The following is a 14,146-nucleotide window of genomic DNA, read 5'->3' as shown; positions in this document are numbered from 1 at the left end:
CGGGTTCGAACTCGTCCCCGGTGGCCACGTTCCGATGGAGGCGAAACGTAAAAGCCACCGTGTGCTGCGCGATGTCAGTGCACCTTAAAGGGCAACTGCGCCACTTTTTGAGAATCTCGCGATACTCAAGGTTTCAAATCTATATAGGCTATATGTAAAGCATGCTAAGTTTTTTGCACTACCATTCAAAATAGTGACTTAATCGACGAATAAACTTTGCACTTCTTCTCAAAGCAACAAAGGAGTGCGGGGAAGTTCAGTGTGATGCCACAGAACGTATGATTTCAAATTACTGCTGCCGTCAGCCACGCCCTGCCATGCCTCCTTGGACGCTGCCAAACAACGTTTCGGCGGGCTTTGACTTCGATGGCGTTGGTTTTTTTTCCTTCAAAGCAGGCATTTATGCGTTGGAAATGTACGGATACTTTCGATGACGTTATCATGCGTCCCCCACTTAGCGTTGTGCGCTGCGGAGAAGCTTGAAGGCCGTCGCATTTTAATTGGTGATTACGTCACCGTTTCAAATGCTGGGCCAAAAGGACTTTGCATACTTTATCTGGAAGTTTCATACATTCGAGCCTTTTAAGCTCGTCGATTTCTTAAACCAATGCAGTTGCCCTTTAAGGATCCCCAGCTAGTAGAAATTATTCAGGAGCCCACCCCTACTGCACCTGTTTCTCTTTTTTCTTTCACTCCCACCTTCCTCCCTCTCTTAAGGCGCGGTTCAGGTGTCCATCAAGAAGTGAGACAGACTGCGCCATTTCGTTTCCTCAAAAACCACCATCGCAACATTGTTGGGTCCTCGCGTTAATATTTTGTCTATTTGTGCGATATGACGCAAAGACAATGCAGGCATTCTCAATCGGTACTAAAATGACTATAGACAGCCAGTTTTATTGCGTGTTTTCTCCTTTCAAATCACCCCATAGATATTAGAATACATGGATCACTGTGTTGTATTCGCCTACGGCCACTAAATAATTTAGAAAATATTTTTTTCTCCCATGCTGTTTCGGTTTCATCAACCGAATGATGGCTGTGACGTGAGTTCAACATTAGGTCACGTGAGGCACGGGAAAACTAATACAAACGCTGATACGTTATTTTGGCTCACTGTAGCACTTAAATCAGCCGATAATTACAACGAACGACGTATCAGCAGTTATATTGCCGTTTTATAGCTCCTCCTGCGGCCTAATTTCCACTACACGTCACAGCCATCGTTATGTTGGTGAAACCAAAACAAGGTCAAGAAGAAATTCCAATATAAATTATTTATTATGTGTTGGTGAATACCACGTGGTGCTCCATGTACACCAACGTCTAACGCATCGTACATTATTGAGTTAGAATAGTCTAACATTTTGATTAAAGATTTACGCAAATATGTAAAAGGGAGGAGTAATAACTCAAGATTTCATATAAACCTGACGTGCAAGAGTTTAGAATTGGTGGTAGTACATTACAGTAGCGTTAATTAGGCTTCCTCCCAGGCACTAGACGTCCTGTAAGTTTGCTGTCGCATATACTGGGTAGCATTTTCGCACTTCCCAGCGCCGACAGCTACGGGTGTGTAAATCTATGCGATAGATCATCTCATTTTGTCGGAAAACAAGACGTATGCCGGGATGCAAAAAAAGTGGAGCTGAACCGGGTCCCTAACCGGTTCGGAACGGTTCCTTTGAATAGTTCCGGTTCGGGTTCAGTTCCAAGATGGCGAAAAAATATGGGTTCGGTTCGGTTCCGGTTCCGGGCGAAAATTCGGGTTCGGTTCCGGTTTCGGGTTCAGTTCCGGTTCGACACCCTGAGAGAAATACATGGATATATGCTCGACTTGCTGCAGCAATGCCTGGTTCTCATAGACGAGGTCTACGCACGTATTAAGGCGGAAGCCTTTAATGCCTCATCGTTGTAAGCAGGAGCTGCCGACAGAAATGACACGCTTTTCAATTGGTCGAAGTGATTGTGACGACACAGAGCACGAATTTCAAACGGGGCCAATTGTACTTCGGCTAGTATCCATGCAACCCGTTAAAGGGATGGTATAGTGATGTTCAAAGTAAATAAATAAAACCGAGTAGGAAATTGGTCGTTTTGGGGAATCGAACCGAGGTCTCCGGAGTGCGAGACGAGCAAGCTAACCACTGCGCCATGCCAGCTCGATGGTTTGGAATGAACAAAGGCGCGTCTAGTGATACGGTGTCTTCGTTCACTCCCATCTTCCTCCCTTCCCGTTACGGCGAGGCTCAGGTGTCCACCGGGACAGATACATTTCCTTTCCTTTACCGACGAGCAAGGCGTAGAGCCGAACGGGCGATGGCGTTCTGTGTACTTCCTGGCAGCATTGCAAGACGCTGTCGCGTTCCACTCTTAACCACACATCGGTGACAAAAGCAGCAAAACCGCACTTAAGGCTTTCGCCTCACCGCACTTCAGGTAAGCAAAGTGCCCCCCTGAATTTTGAAGCTAGACGCTTCACTAGGCTAGTCAACACCGAGGCTAGCGTGGGCTCCGTCGTCAGAAAAAGCCACAGGTGCGCATGCGCGAACTGCGTGACGTCACTGTGGACACTCGAACCGCGCCGTAAGGGAAGGAAAATGAAAAGAAAATTGGTTTTAAGGAAATGCCTGTCTCTCATATCTTGGTGTACACCAGAAAGAAGTGACGTCACACGCTGCACAAATAAAAAATAAAGAAAAGACAAGCAGTGCGTGAGGAACCTCTCACACCTCGGTAGACACCCGAACCGCGCCATAAGGAAAGGAAAATGAAAAGAGAATTGGTTTCAAGGAAAGGACTCCTGCCTGTCTCATATCTCGGTGAATACCCGAACCGCGCCGTAAGGGCCTTAAGGAAAATGAAATGAAATGAAAATTGCTTTTAAGGAAAGCAAATACCTGTCTCTCATATCTTGGTGTACACCCGAGAGGAATGCACGCCGCAGTACATGTCTCTAAAGGAACCTTCTAAGACAGCACCGTATTCACTACACGCGCTGCTCCTCCTCCGCCCTGCCGCAGCTTTTCTCTTCGAGATATCCAGGCTTAACCGTAGCTAAGCCACAGCCAATTTTTTTTCATCCTTCTTTCAGTCGCAACAACAATAACAATAACAAAAAAAATTGCCGGGAGCTTAGATTTGGTTAAGCCTAGTAGGTTGCGAAGGAACACAGTGCGCCGCGTCTACAGGTCACGCGTGGCTACCGGCCCCCGTTGCGCGACGACTCAACGCGTCTTCAGACGCGGGTTCGATCCCGGGCGCGGCGGCTGAATTTCGATGGAGGCGAAATTCTAGAGGCCCGTGTATTGTTCGATGTCAGTGCACGTTAAAGAACCCCAGGTGGTCGAAATTTCCGGAGCCCATCACTACGGCGTCCCTCATAGCCCGAGTCGCTTTGAGACGTTAAACCCCAATAAACCAAACCAAACCATCAAAGCGTCTTCGGTAATTTTTTATATTTTGTTTTTGATGTTGTTGCGACTAAGAGAAAGAAAACAATCTACAGCTGGTATGACGTCACAGCGGCAGTAGCGCCACAGGTGCGCAGCGCGGCAAACACACACCGTAACTGCAGCCGGGCTCTCTGAAGGAGCGAGTTGGTCGCCCATAGTCTACAGCTGGTATGACGTCACAGCGGCAGTAGCGCCACAGGTGCGCGGCGCGGCGTAACTGCAGCCGGGCTATCTGAAGGAGCGAGTTGGTCGCCCATAATCTACAGCTGGTATGACGTCACAGAAGCAGTAGCGCCACAGGTGCGCGGCGCGGCGTAACTACAGCCGGGCTATCTGAAGGAGCGAGTTGGTCACCCATATTCACTCCGCTAAGGTCAAACGTAACTGCGGCCGGGTCACGCGAAGGCTTGAAAGTGCGAGTAGTATTGCTTTTGCAATAAAAATTGGCAGTGACTTAGCTCTGCTATGCCAGGATATACTGTTACGACCCAACTTGAGAACCGCGATGATAACGGTCGCGGATTCAACAGCGGAAATTTTGAAAGCTATATGACCTCACCAAAAAGGATGACTAGCTGGGAAGTGGTCGATGGAGCTCTTCCCACGCTCGGCTCGGTGCGAACGACCTTCCCTTCTAGAAGCGACCTACGATGGACCGACGACAAGGGAAGAAAGGATTCACCTCGTCCGAGAGGAACCGGAACAAATCGGAGGAAGCCGGCGCAGATGTGGCCGCGGCGCCAGCATGTCTACGCCACACCTGTATTCGATAGACACGTGCTGCTTGCAGTGATGTTGCACCGCAGTGCGAAGGAGTCGCAAACTTGCGTTTCCCCCTCGCCAAATTCCCACGTGTGGACTCTGCAACAGGTGCCTCCGTTTGCTGTGTTGTGCCGACCTGTGCGTCGTGTTGAATTGCCACCTGGTGAAGGGGTGGAGCCTTAGGGTATTTAACCAGCGCCCTAAGTGAGAACGAACGCTCTGGGCCTTGGGTAATAGGCTCATCCAGTCGCTGGACATCATGAACTCTTAATTTTTGATTCTTTGCTTTTCTTTTCAAATCTTCATCATGTAAATAAGTGTTCTAAAAAAGTGCCATTAAACCTGCTTGTTTTCGTATCCCCAACCTTCGAAGCTTCAGACCGTTTCCTCATCCCGGACGAGCCCCCAGGGAGACGCAACAACTGGCCATGCTACCCAACTTATGACAATACGTAGCGTAAGGTGAGGGCGAGGTGTTTATATCTCGGTGGACACCGGAACCAGAGGGAAAGCGCATAACCGCCCTCTTGGAACAGTGGACACCTCAACCGTGCTTTAAGCGAAGTGGCGGTAGGGACAGGTGCACGCTGCATGCGTTGGAATTGACAACGTTGTGCCGGAAACGCGGCACTGAAGCCATAGGCCGTGGCGTTCGTTGTGTTCACTGGCGTTGTTGTTGTCAACGTTTTACACTCCGATCATTGGGCCTCTTCGATTAACCGCACTCGGGCAGCCCGCTGGCGGCCCGCAAGTTCGTCTCTGACAGGAAAACGCATCATGGTCACGTGGGCTGGCGACCACCGGAACCAGCCGGCCGGCAATCACGGCGGCAAGCAAGTCGCGGATCACGGAGGGCAGATGCTCTCTCTAGCTTTGCGTTCTGCGTCTCATTTCTACGCACGCGTACGGTAGAAATAGGCTGCTTGGTATCGAAAACAACGACTTGCAGTTATTGAGGGCTGCGTGCCGCAGACTGCAGAACATGCAGCTCATCAAGCTCGCACTCGTATACATCGGCAACGACAACGCGAGCGTGTGCCTTTGGTGCACTGTGTAAGCTTCAAGAAATCCTCAAAAGCATGCGATGAGCAATCGCAACCTAACGTGTTTCAGTCAAGACCACATAGGACAGAAAAAACTGCCCGTGCGTTGTTTATCAAACGACAAGCCGTACTCTCGGATTATTGCGTGTTTGCTTACTACGCAGTAAGTATATATGACAGGTATGACCGCCGACGATCGACCCTAGTGGACTCTGCTGTGGTCTTTGCGATTTCTACGCTCGTAACCTGCTTCGTGTAAGCTGTAAGCTGAAAAGAATCGGGATACGTTCGTTCAACTGTAGTCTGTCAGCCGCCGGCTTTTGCTGCGGGCAAGGAACGCATAATCTCGGCATAAGCGCATACCAGCTTGTTGAACGTCCACCTAGAACAAGCGGGTGCACTGTATAAATTTAGCTGCGTATCGTTTCTGTAATAATACAGCTTTATAGCAGAGAACTGGCACTGGAATGACAGGCGCTACAATAAAGCCCTGCCTGTCGGCGCCTCGCGTTCCGCGTGTGTTTGCATGACGATCAGCGCTAGAGCTCATTTTTGTCTATTTTTTTTTAAATGAGTCAAACGCGTGGAGGTGCATGCCTGCGGTACTTCTCAGATATTTTGAGCATATGTGGCAGAAGGCCCGGGCATGAAGCTGTACAACAGTTGGCGACGACAGAATGAGCACTTGGTCGGCGCGACAATTCTGTGTGGCCACATATATATAGGGTTGTTCGTTTTCGGGTAAAACCCGATTTTACCCGATTTTTGCACCCCGAACGTGTTCCTAAAATATCGGGTAGAACCCGATTTTTCCCGATTTGTGAAACAATTGTGCCCATGAAATTGTGGAAACTGGGAGCCGTACTCGATCCGTTCCAGAAGCGGCTGCTGAGTCAGTCGTTTGATGACTACCGACCTCTCTTTATTTCCGTGATGGATGACGTAGGCTCGCTTCGCGAGGAGTTTAACCAGTACTTGCTGGAAGCAAGCTCCACAAATGAAGGTGTTGAAGTGATGGACTATTGGAACGCTAGCAAATACAGCGTTGTCATTGTTGTGCCTATGGAGAACCTGCGCTGCCTAGGTGGCGCTGCTAAATTTAAAGCCCCTTGGACATGCCGCGCCACCTCGTGAACAAATCGTAAAACCCTAGTAGGACGGCGCGAGGGGTCCTGTGTAGCGTTGTAGCGTGGTCGGCGAGCATAGCGTGGCCTTCGGCTTGTCAGATCTTTTTCGATTTGTCTGTGTTGTGAACGTGAAATTCAGAGTGACTTGATTGCCTCAGCGAACTGAAGTGTCACACACGCTGCAGCGGCTGTCATCATGCCGCCAGTGATACTGCAGTATGGTTTTCAGAAAATAGTTTCCGATATCAGTGGTATCTTTAACGGCGGCGCACTTAAGAAGGGCCGGAAGCTTTGTACCGCGAAATATGTGTACGCAGTAGAGGAAACCATCCCGGCTGTTGGCGGACCGTCGTATCTGCGTGCGAAGTGCCACTCGCAAGTGAAGAAAGCCTCGTACGACGTAACCATTCAAGTAAGTGAATTTTCACGCATTTACTTTACAAGTTAAGCATGGTAAACATGTGCACATCGCCACGTGTTTCGCGCTTTTCTTGAACTATATTTACGCCGCTAATGTCGTGTCCTTGCGTTTCGATCGATGCGCACCGCTCCGCAGTTTAGTGTGTACGGCCGGCGCTCATGATATTTGTGGCCTCTGTTTATTTTTTTAAGCTGACTGCAGGGCGCGAGATCCACGGCGCATCGTGCACGTGCAAAGCAGGGGCTGTTGGCACGTGCAAACATGCTGCGGCTGTGATGCTGTACGTGAACGACGGTGACGAACCGTCGTCAACTGACAAGCTGCAGGTTTGGGGCCGCCCTGCTTCTAAACCGGACACCTCGAAAAAAGAGCCCATCGAGGATCTCTTTGGAGGTAAATAAAATAAATGAGAGGCATAAAATGACTGCAGCATTTTATGTTACCGCTACCTATTTATTTATGCTGAAAGCTGCCCTACACACAGCTTCATTGGTTTTAAACTTGTTATTGAATCATTCCAGCCACTAGCATCTGCTTTGCACGGCTGATTTTCATGTGTTTTCTTCGCTCCACCTCTAAAGTCCTTTCATGAACAGCCAAATTGACTCGTTGAGATTATAGCCATTGAGTTCGGTTTTCTTTTTTTGTATGAAAATCAGCCCAGCATCCTAAACCAGCTCGTTTGTTTTTCACCGTTGTATTACCATCATGTAAGAATATTTAATTATGAAATAATGCTCGGTATATATTCATATTTCTTGCAGGGTACCCAGCTATACTTACAATTAAAACCTCACATTTTTGTGAATCTGATGTTGGTTGTATGTGTTGTACTTGCTTTTTTTTTTCAGAGTACAAGCCTGTATATGTAGGAGCCAAGGCTCCGAAGGAAGAGCCACCATCATATGTTCTTTCGCACTTCCCAGACATTAACAGCAGCATGCATGCTGCCCTGCGCATTCAGCAGGTTGGCAATACTGAGCGTGAAGTGCAAGAAGTCCTTGAGGACCTGATATCCCAAGCAGCACTAAATGCTGATATAAGCAAAATAGAAAAAATGCTTGATTATCAAAAGCAGCTGCCAGTGTACACGTCCAAAAGCATGTCACAGTTGGTTGCTGCTGGAGGCCCTCAGGAGCAGCTCTTCTTTAAGTCAAGAGTGGCTTGCACACAGTCCGAGGCTGCAGTTTTAGCAGCACAGACTGTAATGCAGGCAAAATGTGCACGGTTGGTGGCAGAGCTTCTATTGTTTTTATTCTTACCCTCATCATATGTTTTATGTATTTCATGCATGCCTTTATTTATTCAAACTGTAATGTCGTCCGATGGGGCCAGTAATGCTTTCACCTCTAAAATTTGGTGTGAGAATGCATGCTAAGCTTGCTAAAGCAAGATACCAGCTGGGCGGCTTTACGGGTCATTTATCAATGACATATTTCTATGAACATGTCTTCCCACTTAAGAAGTGTATGATAAAATTATGACAGCATGACGCTCTCCAAAACAACTGTGGAAGCGTTCAAATATGCTAACTGTAATGGTTCTTAATTATTGGGTTACTTTGTCTTGATTTGGCATTCTCCAACTATGCTCTTATCCATGAGCAAATGTAGGACCAGTGGAATTGATTTGAGGCATGACACCATATTAATGTCAACTGCAACAGTGGCATGTCATTCTTGCACTCACTGTTCGGAAATGTTCTGTTTACGATAATCCTCTGAATTCTTGCTTTGCTTGGATTCGCAGGTGGCACACAGAGCGTGCACTGAGAATTTCGAGCTCTACTGCCCATCGAGTGCTTACCAGACGACGTGGTTTCGACTCACTGGCTAAGCAGTTGCGGCACTCAAAGACGCCCCATGTGCCAGCTGTTGTGTATGGTGGGCATCTATTTTTCTAAACCACTGAACATGCCTGAACTAACTTTTTGAAATAGGACAAGTAGTGTAGTTTGCTGTGCTCTTGCATGGATTTATTTATTATTGGTAAACATACCTGTTGATATTGTTGTCTCTGCTCAAATACATGCATAATCCTAAGCAGTGAGAAGGCCTTAGCACAACTTCCCCTTTCCTTTTCTCCAGGCACCGAGACTGAGCCAGAGGCAAGAAGAGAATTTGAAAGAAAGCACTATGTACAAGTAACGCAGGTATTTTATCACTTTTTTTATTCTGTTCATGTTTTTTACTGTGGGAAAATAGCTTTCTTAAATTTTCATATGTATAAAACAGCAATCAAACAACAATTCTGTGTTTACAGGAACTACAAAGCACAATACAAAAGCAAATAGCTGATGTGCATACCTATTCATAAAGGCACCAACCACATCAGTACTGCTAAACACTAAGAACAACTACACAAATTAATAGACTTGTGCTAACTTTCAAGGGTTATTGCTTTTTTTATGCAAAAGGGCTGCTTTCTGTGTGCTTCTTGGCATAATTCATCAAAAAATGACTTCATCAAACTAAACTGCATTGTTGTTCATACGACTTCCGTGCCTCTGTTCTAGCTTTCAACTATATCAGCCAATTCATTACTATATTGAGATAGTATTTGTTCCTGCATGCATACAAGAAAAGCTTTATTGTGTACATGCTATGACATATTACCATGTAATGTACTGTGCAGGTCGGACTGGTTGTTCACCCGCAACAGCCCTGGCTCTGTGCAAGTCCTGATGGGCTCTTTGAATCATGTGACGGGACCATCTTACTGGAAATAAAGTGCCCGTACTCAAGGAAAAATGAAGACCTCATTGATCACGAGAGCTGCACAAGCTTTGTGACCTATTTGGTGTATGACGATGGCTGCCTGAAATTGTGTCAAAATCATCCCTACTACTGCCAGGTACAAGTAGCAATGTATGTGACCAACACTACGGAATGCTTTTTTTTTTGTCTACAGCAAAAAACAAAGTGTCACAGTCATTGTGGAAAGGGATGAAATCTTCTTGTCGGAGAAAATTCCTCGGCTGGAAGATTTTTACTTTTCTTTTTTGATTAAAGAGATCATGCAGTGACTGGTTTCAAGCGAGATTTGCTGAACACATTTTCGGTGGATACTGCAATAACTATCTTAGGCTTCCAGTAGGATCCAGGCAATACTAGGGCACTAGGTGCTTTTCGTGGCAGCGTGCATACTTGACCACTTGCACCTCCTCATTGTGCCTGCCCTAGCAGAAACCCAAACAAAGGTGCCATTTACTGCCTTGCTAAGAATGCCTCTGTAAAGTAAAATTGTGTAAGAAACATTGACACTAAGGCATTCATTTACAAATAGGATTATAAATATATTCAAGCCAAGCTATGTTAGCCAATCATATTTTGAGAGGTAAATGCAAGGACATGCAGTGTGAACTGCTAATGCACGTAAAAAATGATCAGGAGGTTTAAATACCCTCAAGCCTTCTAAATTTGCATTCTTCATAAATTGTGTGCACCTATGGTGCGTTGTGTGTCCATACAAAATCGCTCAGCTGAAAGGTTTCAATATTCTCGCAAATCTGTTTAATTTTCATTTTTTTGAATAGCGGGGCTTTGAAGATTAGCCAGCACACAGCACATATGAAAAATTTCGGACATCGCTGGAATAAGAGAGACAGGAATGCGGTTCCGCAAAATTCCATGTGTTTTGATCCTTTGTATTATACGCTCTACGTGCACCCTCACTTGTGCAATGTTGTAATTTGCTTTTAGCTCATGCTGTGAAAAAGGATGGTCTTTTACTGAAAATGGCGGCATGATTAGCACGCCACTTTTCACAGTTACATCTGCCCTGATTCCGGGAAAACCCTTGTCAGCCAAAATGGTATCTTGTTCCCCAATTAAATCCAAAAAACCACTGTCTAGAACGATTTCAGTGTCTGAACAGCGCCCTCCATACGATTTGGACCTGAAAATTATCAACCCGGATGGGGCAATTGCTACTAAGAATTTGAGGGTGAAGTCGTTCTTGTAAGTAGAGAACAACACATGTTGCTGCCTTACTTCTGTTGGCGTTTCTGTACGAATTTCTGTACAGTCAATGACAACAGTGCATTGCGGGTAATTTGCTTTAAAACATTCTGGCATAGTTTCACGTATTACATAAAGTTCTGGCTTGAATATCCATTTTTTTGTCACATGAACCAGTGTTCCTAATACTGCGTGAAATGTTCGTGACGCTGTTGTCTCGTGAATGCCGAACATCACTGCAATGGCACTAAATGGCAGCCCGTGTTTAAGCTTCAGAAAGAAAATTATGAGCTTATTTGGTAGACTTACGTCACTCCCTTTTTCTCTTACTTGGGGTAGCAAGCTAAGCATCAAAGCGAAAACATTTTCGTCAACGCCACAAAGGTCCCTTATGGCCCCAGGGGTTAATGAGAGAGTCTCATAACCACCGAAAAAACAAGATCTTGAATTAGGTCCCACTGCTCGATTGACCAGTGTTGAGCTTGGTGGTGGTAAGGGGGCCGCATTCATTGTCACTCCTCCTGCCATTTTGTTTGTGGTGCCTTTTTTCTGCTCACTTGTTTCTTTTTTTACAGAGAGGTCCAATGGCTCGAACTGCTCCAGTGCATCACTTACTGCTCGCTGCAGAGTAAAAAAAAACAGCCACAGGGTTACAAAACTGATATCAGTGTACAGTGGCATACAATTTTTTCATCCATCTGAACGTTACTACGGGATTAAGTAATTTGTATCTTACATTGGTGTCCGCAGTTTCTGGATTTCGCACTGGCTCAGAAAAGCCAGATGTGTCGGGATCTCTTTCAACATTCTGTATGGAAAGCAGACAATGTTGTGCATTTTAGACAAAAACAAGAACTTCCACACAGAGCCATGTATTGGTTTAAAGGAACTACGAGATTAGGCACTTGGAAACTTACATTGCTGCCCACTGTTTCTGAATTTGGCACTGGCTCTAAGACTTCAGATGTGCAGGGATCCCACTCAACCTGAAAAATGACAAGCGAACATCTATATTGTACACCTTTGAAAAAAAATGCAAACACAGCCATGCATTTTGGACACACCTGTTTATTTTCAGCCTCTGCAGGTGGTTCTGTGTTTTTTTCTTCATTGAGATTCATACTCTGGTCATCATCTGGAGATACACTCTTCTGAGAGCGCACTCTCCATCTGTGAAAATAAAGGATCACATAGTCATGACCCCTGTATTATTTACACAAATCAGTGCTACCAAGCAAAGTCAGAACGCTCAAACGCTGTTTATCGTTTAAAAGCTAGGAACATTTCTATTCTGATAGATTTACTTCAGCGCCTGCTTCGGTATGTCTTTAAAAATTTTGTCAATATACAACCAGTGCCGCGGTCTACCTCTGCGGGATCAAGATATACCGACCACAATGCACCTAAATCCTTCCTTCGCAACCCGTTTCCCAGTGCTGTAATCACAGATTCATCAGCAGAACTTCGCGAAACGCTAAGAACGGGAACGGGGCATCGATTTCGTAAATGTCATAAAGCGATGTATAAGAAATACGTTCCGCTGAAAGATAGTGCTCAGCATAACGCCTATGAAAGCGGCGAAATTAAAGAAACCCAAGCAAAGGCTAGGCATTAGAACGCAAGTTAAAAAAAAAAAACTATGTGCATGCGTAACTCAAGAACGAAAGTCCTATCAGTGCTGCTGCAATGATTACGATCTGATATGTATCGCGGTAGAAAACTTTCAGCCCTACGTCAGCAGATTAACTTTTCCTTTCAGTAAACTTACCTGTTGAACCTTTCAACTGGCATCGACGAATCACAGTGAGTCTCCCGGTGGTAATCCGCGGGAAAAATTGTTGGCACGTAAGCCGGGTGGTGCATAATATTGCTCTTCGCATTGCCGACGAAGTGCTTGCTGCAGATTCTAGTATTGGATGTCGGCTGCCATGGTGCGCCGTCTGGGCTGTAGTGTGAATGAATAGTGCTTTATGTAATGTACGCAACAGTATAGCGGCCATACCTCATTTGAAAAATTAAAAACAACACATCAACGCGTCGAGAGCGGGCTTACGTACCGTACTCGCCGCACTGCTTGGATCCATCTCTCCCGGCGCTCTTTTTCGTAAGGCTTCGACGGGAACGCGTAAAATGTAACTCCTTTTTCGTACCCTTCTTCGGTGTGGCATTTGTACACGCAGCAGTACCTTCTGTTTCGGCGTTTTTTTTGCCGGCCCTCGGACGTCTCAGCAGCGTTGGCCATCTTTGTCCTACCGAGCGCTTGAGGAGCCGACGGCTAGGCGGCGCTACTGGTACGGGAGAAAACTCCAGCGCAGGTTGCCCTTGAGCGAACGTTCTCTCAGCGAAGGTACCTGCAGAGACCAGACAGGTCTCGGATGGGAACCGAGATGTTGCGCATGCAGATGATTATCTATGTTAATAAGGACGTGTAGAAGGTCGATGACCAGCCCTCGTAAATAAAATGTTTCTTTTCTCAAAACTGACCGTTGCCTCTCACTGTGAGTAATAATTACTTACCAAAGAAACGCCAAATTTTGGAATACTTTCTTGAAAGCAGCCCAAAATATAGCCCTAATTGTTACCTACCGGTTAGAGCAAATCGAATAAATTATTAGTTTGCAAATTTAACCCGATAAAACCCAAATTTCGGAGTTTTTCCACGAAAAACCCGATTTCTCCCCTATTATCAAGCCGAAAAATAACGCCCGATTTTTACCCCCCGAATATGAAAAAATATAAAACCCGAAAACGAATAACCCTACATATATATATGCCCGCAGAGATGTCTCGAGCAATGTGCTCGTGAGGGCTTTTAATAAAGGACATGTTTCAGTCAAGCGTTTTTCAAAGCATATCCGCTTTTGCACTGCGCCAAACGCAATGAAGACCATACGCTCCCGTATCGCACTCAACCAACGTACACTTCGTAAAACACGTTCAGCACAAGCATATATGCGCGCGCGTCTGAACGCGTACTCGGAACTGGAATCCGGCTGCTCTCGTGCCTCGAACACCATCGCAATATCCGCCGGGCGCTCGAAATTAACAGCCGAAATATTTTGTGAATCAGAAGTATGCGATCGTAATATGAAGCGAGCAATTGTGCTTGCGAGGTGGTGAGAAGATCGAAATATGATCGCGCATACGCACGCAAAACATATCAATAAACAGCGAGACCTACCGCAAAAGGTGCCATTGCAGGCGACATAGTCGATATGCACCGTGGCCTAGTCGAAACAAGGGCCTGCATCGCGCAAAACATCGCATGAAGAACCGCGGCCCTTGTAGTCCTTATAAAAATGGCCGCGCGAGCTTCCCGCTGCCATACACCTCTCTGTCGTCTGCTAGCTGCCCGCGCGCTGCCAGCACAAAATCGTCCTGG

General features: G+C 46.2%; 2 protein-coding genes across 3 annotated transcripts; one reads left to right on the top strand and one right to left on the bottom strand.

Moving 5' to 3' along the window:
- The first annotated feature begins 7,080 nt into the window (after window positions 1-7,080).
- Window positions 7,081-10,080, top strand: LOC149354740 (uncharacterized). Its single transcript, XM_089576033.1, has 5 exons — window positions 7,081-7,085; window positions 7,175-7,198; window positions 8,555-8,688; window positions 8,893-8,957; window positions 9,440-10,080. The coding sequence occupies exons 1-5, from the start codon at window positions 7,081-7,083 to the stop codon at window positions 9,752-9,754; spliced, it is 543 nt and encodes a 180-aa protein (XP_089432159.1). The 3' UTR covers window positions 9,755-10,080.
- A 237-nt stretch (window positions 10,081-10,317) lies between these two features.
- Window positions 10,318-12,226, bottom strand: LOC149354739 (uncharacterized). Of its 2 annotated transcripts, XM_089583500.1 has the most exons (4): window positions 11,829-12,226; window positions 11,682-11,750; window positions 11,501-11,572; window positions 10,318-11,385 (listed from the first exon to the last, which is right to left on the bottom strand). In XM_089583500.1, exons 1-4 carry the CDS (start codon window positions 11,883-11,885, stop codon window positions 10,318-10,320), a joined length of 1,266 nt encoding a protein of 421 aa, XP_089439626.1. In that variant the 5' UTR covers window positions 11,886-12,226. The 2 variants fall into 2 exon arrangements, with proteins under 2 accessions (XP_089439626.1, XP_089439625.1); XM_089583499.1 differs by having other exon boundaries at window positions 11,682-12,226.
- Window positions 12,227-14,146: the final 1,920 nt, after the last annotated feature.

The sequence above is a fragment of the Amblyomma mixtum genome, chromosome 3 (genome assembly GCF_055824585.1).
Source record: "Amblyomma mixtum isolate Tamu chromosome 3, ASM5582458v1, whole genome shotgun sequence".
Classification (NCBI taxonomy): Eukaryota; Metazoa; Arthropoda; class Arachnida; order Ixodida; family Ixodidae; genus Amblyomma; species Amblyomma mixtum.
The sequence above is the reverse complement of the archived record's forward strand: the minus strand, read 5'-3'. Positions and strand labels throughout refer to the sequence as shown.